Raw genomic sequence first — 19,084 nt, forward strand, 5'->3', positions numbered from 1 at the left:
ATGACCACATTACTCCTATTTTAGCTTCATTACACTGGCTCCCAGTATGTTTTAGAATTGACTTTAAAATTCTATTGATCACTTTTAAAGCTCTTCATGGCCTCTCGCCTTGTTATATTTCTGACCTTTTAGTCCCATACGCACCAGCACGTACCTTGAGATCCTCGGGCAGAGGTCTGTTGTCTGTTCCAGAGTCTCGACTGAAAACTAAAGGGGACAGAGCGTTTGCTGTCAGGGCCCCGAGGCTCTGGAACAGCCTGCCCGAGGAAATCAGGTCGGCTGAGTCAGTGAACTCTTTTAAGTCCTTTCTTAAAACATACTTTTATAGGAGAGCTTTTCCCGATCTTATTTGACTTTATTTTATCCCTTTTATTTTATTGTATTTTACTAATTTTATATTAAATTTTCATGCTCTTATCTTTTTTTGTATTATTCTTTACACTTGTTAAAGCACTTTGTAACTTGTTTTTGAAAAGTGCTCTACAAATAAGGATTATTATTATTATTATATAGAAGCAATTGTAAAAATGGTTAACATCTGGGACTACCGATGGAAAATAGCCCTCGGGTTAATTCTGGCATATTTACATTGCTGAAAAGCTAAGATGACCATTGATATGCACTTTCCCTTTTAAATAAATAAATAAAATTAAAAATTAAAACTATATTCAGTGGAGCAGTGCTGAGGATGAATTTGAGATCTTGGGTGGAGAGTTGAAGTATTTTTCTAAGTGAAGGCAAGGGTCCAAAGAAAATATGAATCATACTGGAAAGGGGCCTTGCTTTAAAAAAAGGAACCATAAGGTTTAGTCCCTTCCCCAACCTCATCATTTTCTCACAGTCTCTAAGGGAAGCTGTCTGTGAAGGTCATCTAGGTCATAGTTATCTAAGGAGGGTTAAAATCAAGGGCAACTGGTTGAAGATAGTCAAAGACATTTTATCCCTCATCCAAGAGACTTCTTCAGTTCTGACTGACTGGTAGGGAACCTCAGCTATTTAACGTCTGTGGGCTTGTTGTCGAGATGATCGATACCAATGGTTCGTCAGTGCTCCTGGTTGTCTCATCTGAGGCCTGAGGGAACTGTTGTTCACATTATTGTTACGTTTTATTTAAAAACTGGTTGTAAACTAATGTTTTGTCATAGATGTTGTGGACACAACCAAAACTACTGAAGCAAAGGAATCATCAGGGATCTCACTGACGTTTAGTAATGGTACCACTGATCATCAGTGTCAGAATAAAGTTGCAGTTGTCTTTAATATTTGTGCGTATGTTCCACTTTTCCCTTCAGATGTTCCCTCTGAGTTGAGCCCCTGTCTGGACCAGAAGAACCCATGGATTAAAGAGGAAAAGGAGGAACCCTGGACCAGTCTGGAAGGACAGTGCTTTCAAGGAGCCGAGCGTGCTGATACCACCGAGTTCACAGTCCCTCCGGTCCGAGTGAGGAGTGAAGTTGGTGAAGAGAAACCTCAGTCCTTACAGCTTCATCTGAGCCACACTGAGCAGAGCAGAGAGGCCAGCAGCTCACCTCAACATATGGAAACAGAAGCTGAAGGAGAGGACTGTGGAAGACCAGAACCAGCCAGTAATCCACAAATTCAAGCAGATGCACATGACGAGGCCTCAGACTCCTCTGATACTGAAAACAGCGATGATTATTAGGAAGAGGTCAGAGCATCTGAGTAAACACTCTGCCGACGGATTTTAGCTGCTCTGAGTGTGGGGACAGATTTAGCCAGAACTGTTAAAAGTCACCGCTCATTAAAGTGTAAAATGTAATTCCACACAGTTTATAGTTAAAATTTACTGCTGAAGTTTCTGTGACAGCATACACAACAAGTTTGCTTGTAACTAATAACACAATTTGTCAGTTTTGCACATTTGCATTGTATGATTTTATTTTGAAATATAATGTACTGTAACAAGAAAATGATATGTAACTATCAATATACATTCAATAAAAAATAAAATACATATTTATTCATTAATTAATAGAAAGAAATATGATTTTCTCCTAGCATTTCAATCATTTCTAAATTCGCTCTGCTGCTTCCAAGTTTGTATTTTCAAGATATTTATATAATATTAATAAAATGACCCCATAGATTTTTTTAAATAACTCTTGTATTCCTTCAATAGAGATGTTTTCTTTTTCTAAGCTATACATGCAGATTGTTCAAATGTATTAAAACCATGGTGTTGCTCTTTGATTTGATTATTTACTGGGATGAATATAATTTAAAATTTTGATTTGCATTTTCTTCTTTTTGTTTGTGGGCTTGTTTAGTTGGAGTCATGTCCCGTATCATGTGACGTAAGTGGAGACCTCCTGTCCTGATACTAAATTCAGTCAGTGTTAATGGTACTCTCACCTGTCCTTTTTACCCTAAACCCAAAGAGTGTAGAAGCCATTAACCCTAACAATTATATATTAAATTCTCAGACGATTCTGCAGACTTAGCTTTAATAAAAAAGGCCAACGAGCTTTCTGACTACTATTCAGAGAATGTATTTACATATACATTTAAAAATGTATTTATTCCAGTGTCTATTAAACTTTTAAACAGCAGCAGATAAGGAAAGCTTTTGTTGAAAGTATTTTAGCAGATCTTTGCTATTATTGAGGTGTCTCTGTTTGCATACGGGTGCTTTTAGGAGCCTTGCTGTAGGTGTTAGGATTTATGCACCTTTTTATATGTTGAATGTTTGATCTGTTTTTACGGCTGCAGCATCGGTAAAAGCCCGAGCCAGATTTTCTACTTTGTGGGACAATAAAATTAATCTTGATTCTTGAGATAGAACAACATTAACAACACAACAATAAGTCAGCAGTGAACTCACAGCACCGAAGGCGACAGACAGCATTGTCTGCATCCTGCCGTCCTCCACCGTTCCTACCACGCCCTTCTTGTACATCAGAGCGCCTCCGGCTAGAGTCCAGAACTTCACATGTTTGATTCCTACCGACACAAACTGGGTGTCCGAGTCTGGACGAAACTCCACCACGAAGATCCGGTCCGGGTGTCCAGCTTTACTGCACACCTTGGATCCTGACACATGACACAACTTTTATTTTTACTCAATTTTCTTTCCGTATTAATCTGTATTAATGTGCGTGTGTTTTAGTGGTTATTGATCAGATGTCAGTCTGACCTTCTTGCCAGCGCCACACAGTGATGGTGTGTTCAGGTTCCACTCCGACAGACAGCAGCAGCTTCCCTGTGGCGCTGAAGTTAACGTAGCCGACGCCTTTGGTGTGAGGACAGCGAAGGATGGACAGCGTCTGTTTACTCATCGCATCCCACACATGGATCGAGGGAGTGGTGCCTGCAGAAAGATTATGAAACAGGAGGAGAGAGGATATAAACTGAGGTTTTATTATGTCACAAGGATGACAGGAAGTCACAAAAACGGAGCAGTTAGAGGGATCAATGCAGCCCACAAACACCCTGAGAACCAGATCAACGTCAGCACAAAGTACTGAAGCGCTAGAGTTTAGAGTTGGCTGTCAGAAAATGAAAATAAGAAGACAGACAATAGGTCATGTGAATTTGGAGGCTTCTTGCATTACTACAAAATATTGAAGAATTTATAATTGTAATTTATATGATCGTAAACTTCCCCTATAGATAATTGTATTAAATGCACAGTGAGCAGGTTATTACTGTAAATTTCTACATTCCCATTGGTAAGTTTTCTGTGTGGAGTCTCCAATGTAGATTTTCCCACAAGCACTTGAATGCGCAATCCCGATTCTCAGCTGTCTTACAACAAGAAAACAACACAGTTTTTATAAAAGTATAAATGAGAATGATGATAGTGTTTCATTGTCTTCGCGTGGAAGAAATTAATTCATTCTAAAAGTTGATGGAGCCACATTTTCTGATATATGCTAAGGAGACAGCTGGATATAGGAATACAACCAAATGCATTGCTTTAATGTTTTTGACACAAAGACAGTACTCCTGAGTTACTGCTGAAAGTCATAATGGACTAATTTTGCAGGCTGTCTCTGGGTTTCAGGGTGTCTGTTGTGGTGGGAAAGGCGGTGCGGTTTGGTTATTACCTGGGAGTTCACTGACGTCACCTGTGGTGTTGTGAGAGCGATGGTGACAAATGAGGCCAGCCAAAACACACACAGAAAAACAAAACAAACAAATAAAAAAAACAGATAAAAACCTCTAGTGAGTTGTTTCAAACAGTCTAACGTCAGTTTTGACAGTAGAGAGATGTTTATAGTGGACTCTTGCTGGTAAAATCAGGCTACAAGTGAAGTGTTGAGGCTTAAACCCGCTGTAACAGATTTTTCTGGCCACTTGGGGGCAGCAGGGACAAGTTGTGAACAGTTTTCCTCTGAAAACAGCAGCCTGCTGAAAACGCCACCTTTAGAGTGATTAGATTGTACCCTCCCTCCAGTATCTCAAAACAATTTTTTGATTGTTAATGTACATTCAAAACAAAATGGTGAAAATCCAGTAAGTTTCAAGAGCTGCTAAATAAACACTTATCACTGCCACCAAAAGAGTGAATCAGGAACAGGATGCTGAAAAAAAAGCCCTAATTATTACCTATGGGGCTCATAAATGTTGCTAAATACATTTACTCAATTAATGTACTTAAAATGCAAGTTACTTGTACCGTGAGTATTTTCTTTTCATGCCATGTTCTGCTTCTACTCCCCTACATCTCAGAGGGAAATATTGTACTTTTTACTTTGCTTCATCAATCTGACAGCTTTAGTTACTTTACAAACGAAGATTTTTACAAAAATATGATTTTTTGTTATTAAACTTCCCAATTGTTTATACACGTCTAGCTAAAAACGATTACACAATTAGTTGATTGACAGGAGATTAATTTCAACTCTTTTGATGGTTGAAATAATTTCGAACATTAGATGGATTTAGCTTCTCACGTGAAGATTTGCTGCTTTTCCTTTGAATGATGTGAGTAATTTTACAACAGTATTTTTACAAACCAAACAACCAATCTATTAATGGAGAAAATAATCAGCAGCTTAATCCATAATAGAAATAATCAATAGTTGCAGTCCGATACCAAGTATTTCAAAATGAGTTCCAGTTCAACAGCAGTAAAATCCTTCTTTACATTAATGCATAAGGAATAATTAACTCATGATATATACAAATATATACATTTTAGTGCTTTGAGTACATTTTCCTGTTCATACTGACATACTTTTACTTAAGTAACATTTTCAATACAGGTCTTTTTCTTGTGTGTTTTAGTGAGTATATTTACTTAAATAAATATCACTGTTGATTTTTTATACAATAAGTCTCACATGAGAAGGATGAAATTAAATATAAATCTAGATGACGTGGAAAAGTCAACTAAAGTCAGCTAAAAATTCACAAAGCATGTTTTTTCTTCTAAACATGGCCTGTACATCTGCTGATTGTGGTGTTTACTTGGACAAAGCTTCCTCCTTGTTTGTGTTAGCAGTCTGTTTCTATTAGCTCAGTGGAAAAAAAGTAAAGCAAGCTGGTTAAACATGAAGCAGAGGAGAGAAAAGCAGGACTTATTTAGTAAAGACGAGTTAGTAAGGAAACACACTGCCATGCAGAAACAAAGTCTCACTCATACACACACACAGCACACACGCTCAGTGTACCGATCTGTCCAGAGGCGATGACATTTTTGTATTTCGGGTGCTGGTTGGCGGTCAGAGAGAGGATGTCATCAGTGTGCTCCAGGTAGAAACTCTGAGTTCCTGCAGCACAAGAAGACACATGAACACTAAAAGGGCAAAGGTTTGATTCCCACTGCAGCAACTGTGTCTGTTTTTTGAAATTCTTAGTTCTCAGTTCTCCTTCTCTTAAATAGGATCACATATTCACCTCATTTTTCCCAGCAACGTACAACAACATGCGATATCTTGACTTCTTGTCATGTTTTGTAGGTTGACCTGTGTTGCTTGTGACCACAGTGTCAGCAGTTTAGCAAATATCTCACAACTTTTACAGTAAAAGGTACAGGGTTTGTACTGCACCTCTGTAGCTTCTGCTAATTATCCCAGTTATCCTTCACAGCGGCTGATCAGCTACTAATGTTATGATAATAATATACATTTTTATGTAGTTCCACTATTAAACAATGCAAGATTGTCATATGGACGTTTTTGGGAAATAAACAACTGTCATTCCATAAAATGACTGCATGAGGTTTAAACAATTAGATATTAAACACCATCAGTAAAAATTTCCATGACATCGATTTTATTTTGCAGGTAATTTAGACGATTATTGTGCATTAGATTAATTATAAAATATTTATGTTGTGTGAAAAGTGAAATCTGCTAATAAAGGAAGATCAGATAATTTAGTTATAATTGGTGAAAACCTTAGATGTTAACAACTTAAAGCTTCCCTGTGGGGTTTTCTTGCATGTCGCTGTGATTACCGTTGCTGAGACTGTGCACGATGCAGGTGGCGGCAGTGTGGTAGACGATGTCAGTGCCATCGTTGAGGTAGTGCAGGTTGTTACGACAATCGAAGCCCCGAAAACCAAACACATGATCTAAAACCAGGTCCTACAGAGGGAGGAGACAGCAGAGAGAGATAATATAAGGGGCCATACAAGCCATAATTCATCCTGCCCCCTCATATACTTACATTCGCCTTTCACATACATATATTTTTATTCTTACACCAACACATTTTTATTCTCATATTTATATATATTTTCACCCACACATTCATAAATTCTGTAGGCATGTAAGAGAAGAATGGATGGATGTGTGAAACGGTGCAGTGGTTGGCTGAGAAGTTTGAGTCAGGTCCGAGGGGATGGTGCATGGACAGCGTGATTGACATCTGGATATAGAATCTCACTCTAAGTTCACACACATTCAGTTCATACACTGAATGTGTGTGACACAGGGTCAATCTTGCCCAAGGACACTTCGACATGCAGCCTGGAGGAGCCGGGGATTGAACCCCCGACCTTTCAATTAACGGGCAACCCGCTCTACCACCCGAGCCACAACCACCCGTATTTTGCTTTTACTAAAGTCAAGGAAAAGAAAATGCGTACTATGATAAATGTATTAATTCTAATGGAGAAATTCCACATTCATAAATGTTTTGTACCTTTCTATACAAAATATTATTTGTATACTGTTTTGTATACTTCTTTATGTCCCATATACACTTTATACCTCTTTTTGCAATAAAGATTTAAGGAGGAAAATGTTTGATGTGCAAAAGGGAGAATGTTTTTATGTGAAATGGCCATAATGAATTATGGCTTGTATGGCCCCTCATAAGATAAACAGGATGGCAGACAGACTGAGACACAGTCATACCTCGACCAGTCTCTTCTTCTTGGAGACGTTGTTCTTCTGAAGTTTCTCTGGCTGTGGCGCTGCTCGACTCACTGGAGGCCTGGAGGATCAATCAGTCTATTAATCAATTAATCACTGGAGGAGTCACATTATCTCACTGTGCTGATCTCGGGAGGACAGACAGCAGAGACAGACAGGTGGAGGAACGGTCAGAAAGACAGCATGGTCAGACACAAACAGTACTGACAGACAGGTAGGACAGACAAGAGACTGTAGAGACGGACAGGTCAGCCACATGTGTCTCAATCCCTAAAATACTGGTGCTAGAACTACTGAGTACACCTAATAAGTTGTAAGTACTAGTAGTAAAAACAAAATTAGCTGTAATACAAGTAATAATAGTTTTAGTGATATGAGTCATTGTAACAGTAGCAGTTATAATAGTATAATAGTAGTAGTAACAACACGTCGACACTATTATAGTGCTAGTTTTATAGTACTTAGCAGTAATGATAGTAGGAATAATTGAAGTATTGGCAGTGGTAGAAATATTATTTACTTACTAGTAATTAGTAACAACAAGAGTAGTAGCTTTACTAATACCAGTGGGAATACTAGCAGAAGTAATAGCACTGGTAGTGGTGGTAGTAAGTGTAAAAGTATAGTAATGAGGAAAGCAGTAGCAACGGTTGTAATTATAATAGTAGTAGTGGTAATACAGTATTAGTGTAGTAGTAGTAGTCATAGTAGTAGTAAAACAAACAATAGTAATGCTAACACTCATAACAGTACTGACAGTTGTATTAGGTAAAGTAAGAGTAAATTGAGTACTAGCAGTAGAAGTAAGTAAGTAATACTAGCTTATTGGCAATAGTAGAAAGGTTGTCAGGTTCATAGTAGTAGTAGTAGTAGTAAGGTAGCAATCACAATAGTACGTTATGAAAGAAGTAATAGTGCGGGAAGTATTAGTAGCAGTACTAGTGTGGTAATAGTGTTATCAGTAATGGTAAGAACTGTAAGAGAAGAAATATAAGTAATTGTAGAAACAGTAGTAAAAGTAATCTTTATTAAAAGTATACTGTAATATAGTTGTAACAATGGAAATACTGATCGCAGTAGCAGTAGTACTAGCAATAAAACAAATCGCAGCTTTAGTATGGTACTTCAAATAATAACAGTAGTACTAGTGTGGTAAGTATATGTGGTAGTAGTAGCAGTGCACAATAATAGTATTATTAGTAGTCAAATTAGTAGTTAGACATATAGTAACAGTAGTGTTGTAATATTAACAAATGCAAATAGTAGTTATAGTATTAATATATAGTATTAATAGTAGTACTTGTATTGGTAAGACTTGAGTTAGTACTTTTACAGTAACAAAAAATAACATAAAAACAAGGGTGTGACTTTAAAAACTGTTATTACTATGCAAAAACTACAAACTATAACTGTAACCAACATTATAACCATTTAAAATAAAAACCCTTTAATGATAAAATCCAGATTAATACCCCTCAGATGTAAAATTCTAATATAAATCTAGAAAACAAACCAAAGACGGTGTGAGGCACCCACACACAAACACACACACTAAGGTGACCAGATTTCTGAAATGAAAACCGGCAACATTTTTGGTTTGGTGGTATGTCATTAAAAAATATAATGTTATTATATATCAAAAGGGGGGACAATTTAGGTTTTATAATCTGTCAAATAAAACTCTTCTGAATAAAATCAAGTCATTTTGAAACAGAAACTACCTTTCAGTCAATAAGTAGAGGCTACAATCACTTTCTGGCAAGTAGAATACTGTACTTTATGTGTTGTTTTGGCCATTTAAAGATATTTTAAGAGGTAAAAAGTAGTTGAGTTATAACCTGTCAAAAATAACTTCTGGATGAAATCAATTAAAGGTATTTCAACAGGTAAAAAGGACTGGATTGGTTGGTACACAGCAAGTTAAATGATGATAAGGATAATTGCAAGAGATCATGTCTTTATTTGACATATAACTCAGCAGTAAGTCATGTTAGTTATAGGCTAAAGTCTGTTTTCCAAATATAAGCAAGGATATTAGACAAATATGCCTACCAAAAACATAATCCATTGGCAACAACAGGCTTTTATTATTGCCTATAATCACGTAAATGCCTGGTTACGCTATAAACTGCAAACACTTATTTGGCCACAATTGTGATTATTCCGTTAAAAGAAACGGCAAAGTTTCACAAAGACATATCTTTGCTGTTACCACCGACATAAAGTGATGTTTATTTGTACGTTATGTCTTTTTGATCCAGATAAAAGCAGTTGCAGAAACTGCTTTAACATGCTGCGCGCGCTCCCGCGGACGCTATCCAGTCTTTCTGGCCACATGAAATCTGATTTCAGGTCTGTTAACACTTTCTATAGTCTATGATTAACACACAGTAAAAAACGGGGACATTTCCAATGACAGCTCCAGACACGGGGACAGGCCACCAAACGTCGGGGCGTCTGGTCACCCTAACACACACACACACACACACACACACACACACACACACACACACACACACATAATGAAGAGGCACAGCTTTGACAAACACTAACAGACAGACAGGTGAACAGACAGGTGGGTAGGTGTTACCTGGATCCCCTGGACAGCAGAGGGACAGAACCAAGGTACAGATCTTTAGAAAACACACACACTCACTCACATGTAGGTCCCACACACACACACACACACACACACACACACACACACACACACAAGCCCCTCTACGCATACGAACACAGCAACACACTCACACACACGAATAAAGGCCTCATGCCTCAGAGGAACCATAATCTGATTTGCTCTGGCTATATTTACATGCTAACAAAATGCTCGCATGCTACCAGTGCTTGTTTGTATTTTCGGGCTGTCAGGCTAACATGCCAGCAGAGCTAATTGTGTTAATGGGCTAACATGCAAGTTTAGGCTGGAGGACAAACTCAGGCGAGATGAGCACATGTTGTTCACTGCATGTCTTTGTACCTGCTGCAGGGAACTTTTATCAGCTGATTTCTGACAGTGTGGCCCCACGTTTAGACAACCACATCATGTTTTTAGAATTGCAGTTCCCATAATGCTTTGAAAGACATAAACAGGAAGTATAATGTTGTCACTGTGTCAGTTAGTTAGTTGTAGGGTAGCTGGATTAAAACATGATTATTTTCAGGAAAGTTCTTAAGTTATGTTTAGTGGATTTATGGACGTTTCTTCTGAGATGAGAATGCGTTGGAGCTGCTTGTCCATCTACTGCAGTTTATTTTTATCAGCTCAGTCTGAAAATGGAGAGGATCCAAAATGTTTTCGCTAATCTGATGGAAACAGCATATAGGTCAATTTGGGAACCAATGTGACGACCTGGGTGCGATTTGCCATGGGATGTCTGGTCTGGTCTATGTATCCCAGCCTCTGCTCAATTATTTTTATCCCCACTCAAAGTGATCAATGCCACTTCACTAGTGGTGCAGCGGATCACAAAATTCACAGTTCGGACTGATCCATTTTGTTAGGGTAACATTTATTTTAAAATGCCCTACTGTGGCTCTGATGGGGGTTTTTTTAACCACTATGTAGTCTTGATCAGATTGGTTACACGTCACAAATAAAAGCCCCAGTGAACATTGGAGCTGGGTGTTGAAGGGAACTTGGATTACTAAAGCCTGAATAAATATCACAATCTGATGATCTGTCAGCCCAGCTTCATTGGTACACCACTGAACATGCCAAAAGACACAGCTACTGTATGTGGTTTCACTCAGTGGAGGCGAAAGCGTACAATCCGTTGCACCACTTCTATTCATAGTATTGGAAAGGGGATTTAATTCTGATCAGAGCCCCTTTAGTGTCCACATGAGGAAAGTAAAAATATTGCACTAGGCTACTTGACAAGTTAAATAAGAAAAAAAGTAGCCTATAAAATAAAACAATGTGATTTATTAATAAAAACGTTTCAAAAACACCCCCATGTTTTTTCCATAAATTGCACCCTGATGATGTCATAATTATAGCCGAAAGCAAGAGCTCATTCAGTGCTGTAGTAATGTCAGCTACATGTAGGTAAGGCTACTGGTTTTCTCTTTTGAGCTCTGTTTTTAGGCTATATATGTTTATATGTTGGCAAATTAGCAGCTCCTGTTTGCAGTGTATCCATGGATGGACAGACAACTATCACTGGATGAACATGATGATTCTCAGGGAAGTTTTGAAGCAACTTTTATACTCTTATTTCTAAGTGGACTGATGGGCGTTTAGATGGACACGAGAGATAATGATATGCTCGAGACGTGTTAAGTACTTCGTCCTAAAAGATGAGTGAAATTACAGAGGAGCACAGTGAATATTTAATTCCCCACCTCCCTCTGTAATGTTAATCCCTACCGAATGGAGCTACCGAAGATACTTCTATTGGGAAACCTGTTTGAGTGGGATGACAACAGTGCAGGACAGAAACCAGGCTGTGGAGGGATGATAACACGAAGATGATGGGAAGAAGGGTCAGAAAGAGGAGAAAGAGACACAGGAGGAGAGAGAGAGGAGGAACAAACTGGGTTTTATAAGAGAGGAAGTAAAGGATGATAAGGAACGTGAGGATAAGTGAAGTAGAGACGTGAAACAAAGAAACCTAGCATAATATAACAGAGACATTATAATATACTGTACAGAAGCACTTTGTTCGGACAACAAGCAATGAGGAGAATGGTAAAATTAATTGAAATCAATGCTAATTATGCAGGCTAAAGTTTTATGAATGTGTCATTTTAAAGCTGTTCTTATTTCTAGAAGTGATCCACACTGCAAAGTCTGGACAGGTTTTGGTGGTTAAGGGGGCAAGATGGTACTTTAGTACTTTTCATTTCTAAGCAATATTCCAAACCTCCACTACACAACACTTCAAATAATTGTTAAACAACAACTTTTTTTAATTCAAGAAACTAAATTCTCCTAAAATCTTTCAGGAAATATAACACTGCTAGCTTTGTTTTTATCCTGGGAATGATTTCCTGAACTCTCAGATAAAATACTGGGATAAATATAAGGCAGAGAATGCATGAAGTGACAGGTTCACAATGAGAATAATCAAATCCGGATATTGGATAAAGAAACTACAGGTTCTTATTTTCCAAGATTAACTCACAAACTATCTACACAGCGAGTATCAGGTCATACTTACTTGACAATGCCCTGCCTCCAGGGGAATGCAAGTTAAAACACAACACAGATATTAAGAGTTTCTACAAGCAAGGCCAGAGAGCAGCCAACATTTAGAAAGTAAGGGTACCACAAACAGACAAAAACAAGTGCCTTTGGGTTAGAACCACACGAGGGTACTTAATGTACTTATTTGACACCTTTAGGCCTTTTCCACAACAGGAACTTACCTAAACTGTAACCTTTTAGGTTTTACTTTATTCTACGCCAGAATGTTTTAGATATACGTCATTGAAAAGGTGACACAAGTACAGCAATACCGGGACAAATGTAATTTTTATGTTACTGTATGCGAGGTCAGTGAGTGTGCAGTTTAGTTGTGGGACAAACAACTATGGAGAAAATGGCGCCAAAATAAATTTTCTTTTAGATTTACATGTGATTACTTTTAAATGTCAGCCATTTTAAATTAGTAGAGTTGGCGCTGCTCTGAAGAAAAGAAAATCATTTCTGAGCTTGTATTTAGCTTGAAGAAAAAATATATTGTGCTGCCCCACCAATTAAATTGTTACGATTCTACACCAACACTACCCGAAAGTTACTAGTAAATGCAATTAAACTTTTAAGGTAATCTCCAACACTGTCCAGCAATCTACAGTTTATACAGATTACATGTTGCAGTCACATTACTGGATTTATATTGAGGGATTAAAATTCCTTGTGGTCCTGGTTATTGTCCTTTCCCACAAGTGTACCTGCAACTTGGATTTAGTATCACCTGAAATTTATGTTCATAAATTCGCCCCCAATGTGGAAACAAAAGCAAACCCTGCGCAGACAGAAACACCTGAAGTTAGAGGTCACTAAAACTTTGGTAAGCAATTTATTTCAGAAACATCTTTTGTTATATCTGTTGAAATTCTCTGTACATCCTGACAACAATCATTAAACCAAACGCTCTGACACACAAATGGGACTGTAAAAGGCACGGCCAGTAATTTATTTCGGTCTACATTCATTGCACATGAACATGTGTTTTGTGGGAGTGGCTTTGAAGGGAGGCCTTAAAGGGAGTGGGATTTTTTTTCAGTTGGATACTTAGCTTTCTTTTGCAGTTTTCTCTGACGTTATGTGCCCCAACTTTAAGTCCCTGCAGCGGAAAAGGCAGAATTTTGTGTCTGCACTGCTTCTTCCCCTTTTAAAAAAACAAATCTTGTGGTTTTGCCAAAATATGGCTACGGCGCTCTGAGTTTAAAAGTCAGTAAACGGCATGGAAGTATTTACTAGTGATTTATGTGTTTTAGAATTTGGTTGGTAATCGTGTTTTGTAAGATTAGACTTCAGTTTTAAGATTTATTACAACTTGTACCCGTGTAGAATGAATTTGTTCCTTTAAGGTGCTTTGAAGACAGAAACTCAATGACACTTAAGTTATGATAATCTGTTAGCATGTGCAACGTGGAAACACACAGCAAACTGACATGAAGGGACAAAACAAGATTCATCCATCGTGCAGAAGCCAGTGCATGCATGAGATGCAAAAGCCTTTTGTTTAAAACAAATACACAGGTACATACTGTGCGCTCACACCATTTTAAGTATAGAGGGCCACACATTAACACGCATTCACACACTGGGAACACACAGATGCTGTGACAACTGATGACACACCCATCATAGGACGAAACTGTTCATAAAAGGTTTGATAAAAGATTCAACTCAGGTTGTTCACACAGTCTCAGTCATCAAGTCAAAAAAGCATAAATCAAAGAGAAACAACACTGAATGTCAAATACAGCAACACACAGTCTGTTTCTAAAGCTTTGTTTTGTATATGGTGAAGGTTTACTAAGTTTAAAGCTGCACCATGAGCTCAAAAAGACAAGTCTGGAAAATGCAAAGTACCAGAGAAAACCATCCCGGCTGCTTCCAAGAGCCTGACAGTAGAGTCTGTGTGACTGATAAATGAAGGAATTAGCTGTATTTGAAATCTAGATAGATACATAAATGTGGGATTCAGCTTTAATGGAAGTATTTAATGTTTTTCTAACAAAGCTTAAAGGATGAGGAATATATTTCTCTAAAATACATTTTTCAAATGTGTGTTTACAGTAAAGTAAAATGAAGGGCCATCATCAGATTTGTTCTCCTAAGCTAATCATGAACACAGCCAGCAAGCAAACTTTTCTTCACCCTCTTTAAAAAAGTTATATTTTACAGAATTTATCAGATAACATGCATTAGAAGAACACTGACAGGAGGATAACTATAAATCTGTCAGAGAAACAGGACTCCTGGTTTACGTCAGAGATGTTAGCTTAAATTCCAGGGCCTCCCATTGTTAACAACATAATGCATAATGGTAAGGAGTTTGTTTAGGGAAGATTTCCTGAAAGCAATGCCTTCTTTTTCATGACCGCCCTGTTCACACTCACCTGGAAGCTGCCTGAATGTAATAAGGCTCACTGGATTTACACAGTGGCAATCTTTTCTCACCATTACCTTACGTCAAAGGTCATCAAGTCTCAAGAGCAAATGAAAACAGATGCTGATAACGTAAATTCCCAGAAAGGCCTTTATTTGTGAAAGGCTTCTATTAGAGACTCCAATTTCCTGTTGCTTACTACATTCAGCATGATGTCCATTTCTACAGCACTAACTCCATCAGCATCAGTACAACAGAGTTATACTCTCTATTCTGCTGTTTTTTACTATTATTATTTAAGACTCGGCCATTATTTTTATATGAGAATTAAATTTATGTTTCTCCACCATCCTCACACGTGTGAACTGAAGTCGATATAAAGTATAATGGGATCACACCTTCACACCTGCCACAGGGGGCGCCTACACAAAAAGCTGTCTGGTGCAGCTTTAAACTTTGAATGCAGAACAACCGGTTGACGTGGTGTGTGTATGTGTGTGTGTGTGTGTGTGTGTGTGTGTGTGTGTTACTCATTCTGTGGGTACATAAATCTGTTTACACAGTCATATTGTGAGGACTCGCCTTCCGTTTGGGGATCATTACATTTGAGAAGACTTGGTTGAAGGTTAGGGTAAGTCTTCAGGAAATGACCGTAAGTCAGTGTAAGTGATGGAAACACGGCTGTGTGTGTGTGTGTGTGTGCATACCTCTCCTCGGCAGACAGCTCCTTCAGCTGTTGGTGAGGTTTGGTTCCTCTCATCTCTCTGAGGCTGACAGCGTACATCTTAGTGGTGTAATCCACCGTCTTCTCCCGGGCAACGTCACTATCGTAGCCTTCAGACAGGCACACACACATATTTACTGTATAAATTAGAATTGTGCAACCTGACTGCGTAAAGCTTTAGGCTTCTTATCAAATTTAACTTAATAATAAAATAAACTCTTTCTCTTTTGCTGTCTGACTCTGCCAGTCGTCTCCATCGATGTGTGTCATGTGTTGCATGTAAATACACAATGTCCACTGGGAAGTGAGAGAGAGCGTAGCCAGTGCGACCAAAGAAGAAGTCCATCAAGAGCAGAGAAACTTTTTAATAAAAACACGGACACACCCACCTCCGTCCTCCTCAATGTCGTCATCCGACTCCTCGCTGTCCACGAGCGGTCGGTTGTCTCGACACAAAGGCCCCTCCCCCTCTCCACCGAACCCACTTCCTCGCTCCCTCGCCCAGATCATCAGGGCGGTGTCGGCCCCGCCCACCGTCAGCAGGGTGGAGTCGTCCTGAGCCCAGCGGACGTTGCTCACCTGCGCGCTGTGGCCCACATAATGCTTAAAACGAGCGTACTGACCCTGGCGGGAGGAGGAGGAAAGAAATACACCTGTTGACGCATTCACACCAGTGGCAGATTTTATGAAACAACAGTGAAAAAACACTGCAGTAAATTAAAAGTCCGGCATCCAAATTTGATTGAAGATTAAGCATGTATCATTCTCCAGGTATTTATGGTGAAAGTACTCCACCTCGGGAAGAGAGGAGATTAGTTTTGCTGTTGGGTGAGATTTTTATGTCCGGTTGAAGAAGGAAAGAAAGGAAATAAGAGGCAAAAGGAGGACAGAAAGAACGAAGACTAGAAGGAAATATGGAATTAAGAGTAGGAAGCGATGGAAGAAGGAAAGCAACGAGGAAGAAAATGCAGAAAGAGAGCAAAGAATGAAAAAGGAAGACTTTACTTTCAATCAAGATGGAATAATGTATTAACCTGTTGGATGTTCTATTCTCAAGTTGTGGGTCTGTACAGCATGGGATTGCTTTTTGGTCATGGGAATGTTGATCAGTATTCTGTTTTTATCAATACTTTAATGTTTTGGAAGCTTTACATTATTTGGATCGTGGCTGTATGGACAGAAATAGTGTTTTGAAGAAAACTCCGAATTAAAATGAACATATAAACAGTAAATATGGCCAAAACATGGACATTCGCCTGGTATATTTATGACATATTGTGTAATACCTGTTGTATATTAGTTTCTTTTCATCAAATTTACAGTTACAGTTGAATTCCAGGTGTATTAGAAGATATTTAGTTGAATTATTATCTACAGGATGATGGTTTTGATGGCAGTATAATTTAGATTTTATACCAGGCGAAGATGACAATATCATATTTTCCTTTATTCTATCTCCATTTACTTTTAATTAGCAAAATAAAAAGGTTAATTTAATTTAGTTGGTTCAAATTCCTTAGCTTCTGACCTATCAAAGGAGACCAGGCGTTAGGCGTTTTTCCTGGAAATGGGGGCAAATAGTTGGAGGTTTTCAACAGCTTTAAGAAACGAGTAAAAAAGAGAGAAGAAATAAGATTAAGAAAATAATTACTTATGAAGAAGGGAAAAAAGAAGTTAGAACAAAAGAAAGAGGAGTGTGATGATGGAGCAAAGTAATAAATAAGGAAAGAAGAAAAAGAAGGGAGGCAAAATAAGGAAGTAAAGAAAGAAATGAAGTATTTTCCATCAAGTTAAATAATGTCTACACATCTTTGTATCGCTGAGCTTTGAAGATAAAATATTTTTTCTCGACATCACCCATGTTAATCTCGTGTTCATCTCATCTTAAATGTTGTGAATCTACACAGTGACCAGTGACTCCGTCTGTCGTACTCGAACCGGGTAGCTGAACAGTTTGAGGAAGCCGAAGTCGTCCCCGGTGGCGAGCAGCGCTCGGTCTCTTGTGAGCGACGTGGCGTTGATGTCGGTGATGTCGCTGTGCGTCGGCCAGATTCCCTCACAGCTCGAACCCAGAACACACGTCCAGCTGGACCACTCGATCCGCTCCAGCTACAAACACACACAATAACAACAACAAGATGGAGACGGACAGAGATTAAGAAACTTGATATACACATTAGTTCTAAACGTCTCCTACTGTGCCAGTGGTGATACATGAATGAATATTTTTTATTCAAGTGTCATAAACCTAAAGTATGTCCTGCAGACATCCTCAGAAAAAGCCCAAGTTAAAGATGATAATAACAAAGGACAATAGAATGTAGATAGAGGAACAGTGTTTTGGGATTTGGTTTTGTGCTGTTGTTTTTCCTGTGTTTATTTGATATTGTCATGGTTTGGAGTTTTGTAGTCTAGGTTATTATTTTGGCTCATTCGCGTTAAGTTTTCTTTGTAACTGTCTTATCTCTCATCTTAGTTCTTGGTCCTGTGCTTTAGTTCATGTTTAGTGTTTTCCTTATCGGTGTATTTCTGTATTTTCTCATTATGGTCTGTCTTAGTCCTTAGTCTTATCTCCATGTTTTAGGGCAGTCTTGTCTCCTGTTTGGTCCTGTCTCTGCCTGTGTCCTGATTTTGCTGTCTTTCCATGTTTTTGCGTTTTATTTTGGTAGATCTGTCCTTGTGTGTTCCTGTGAACTTTACTTCCTTTGGTAACCTTCTGCAGCTGGTGTCCTTGTCTAGCTTTGTCTGATTACCTGATGCGTCTCAGCTGTGGTTCCCTCCCTGCTCGTTTACCTGTGTATATATTGTCCCCAGTTTTCTTCTGTGTCTGTCACGTCCTTGTATTGTCTGCGTCAAAGTTGAGTGTCCTGCCTTGTACTTTGTTTCCTGGTATTCTGGATTTGTGCCTCGGATTCCCTTTTGTTCTTGTTTTTGGATTTCTTCCCAGATTTATGTTTTTTGCTTTGGAGCCACTTTCTGTTTGAACTTTAGCCGCTGAGCTCCCAGCGTTAGCCTGTTTGTCTTTTAGTAAATAAATCTTTGTTTAAACTGCATCCTCCTCGCCTACGTCTGCATTTGGGTCCACACCTCCGCCAATCCTGACACAGTGTCCACAGCCAAAGGCACACACTGACCTCAGTGTTTCTGATGGTTTGTCTTTTTCCTCTCGGGGCTTCGAAGAAAAGTTGCTCTTTGGCTCCTGTGTTCACCTGCAGTAGTTTACCTGCAAAACACACACACACTTTTGAAATGAAAATAAAAAGTTGAATTTGTGAACTTTAAATATAACATTAGTGAGTCACTCCGCTGGCTTTAGGACCTCCACTTGTTCTACTGTTACACTTCCTTTTAACATTTACTGTCATCCCATAATCGTCACTTGTAGCGACGGAGGTCACTGTTTAAAAAAAGTTACTCAGTCTGACTTTAATCCTCTCTGATTATTA

The 19,084-nt window shown here is 38.6% G+C and overlaps 1 protein-coding gene across 1 annotated transcript in view; it reads right to left on the minus strand.

The window, feature by feature from the left end:
- Positions 1–19,084, minus strand: part of LOC123980677 (echinoderm microtubule-associated protein-like 6) — a 98,341-nt gene that overhangs the window by 5,174 nt on the left and 74,083 nt on the right. Inside the window, exons 26-38 of the mRNA XM_046065198.1 lie at positions 18,773–18,861; positions 17,571–17,747; positions 16,028–16,262; positions 15,622–15,748; positions 12,512–12,526; positions 9,937–9,945; positions 7,329–7,407; positions 6,425–6,554; positions 5,637–5,735; positions 4,068–4,088; positions 3,155–3,328; positions 2,821–3,051; positions 1,530–1,563 (exon numbers count right to left, since the gene is read on the minus strand). Coding sequence (XP_045921154.1) covers positions 1,530–1,563; positions 2,821–3,051; positions 3,155–3,328; positions 4,068–4,088; positions 5,637–5,735; positions 6,425–6,554; positions 7,329–7,407; positions 9,937–9,945; positions 12,512–12,526; positions 15,622–15,748; positions 16,028–16,262; positions 17,571–17,747; positions 18,773–18,861 — 1,420 coding nt within the window. The remainder of the gene's footprint in view (positions 1–1,529; positions 1,564–2,820; positions 3,052–3,154; positions 3,329–4,067; positions 4,089–5,636; positions 5,736–6,424; positions 6,555–7,328; positions 7,408–9,936; positions 9,946–12,511; positions 12,527–15,621; positions 15,749–16,027; positions 16,263–17,570; positions 17,748–18,772; positions 18,862–19,084) is intronic.

The sequence above is a fragment of the Micropterus dolomieu genome, linkage group LG12 (genome assembly GCF_021292245.1).
Source record: "Micropterus dolomieu isolate WLL.071019.BEF.003 ecotype Adirondacks linkage group LG12, ASM2129224v1, whole genome shotgun sequence".
Classification (NCBI taxonomy): domain Eukaryota; kingdom Metazoa; phylum Chordata; class Actinopteri; order Centrarchiformes; family Centrarchidae; genus Micropterus; species Micropterus dolomieu.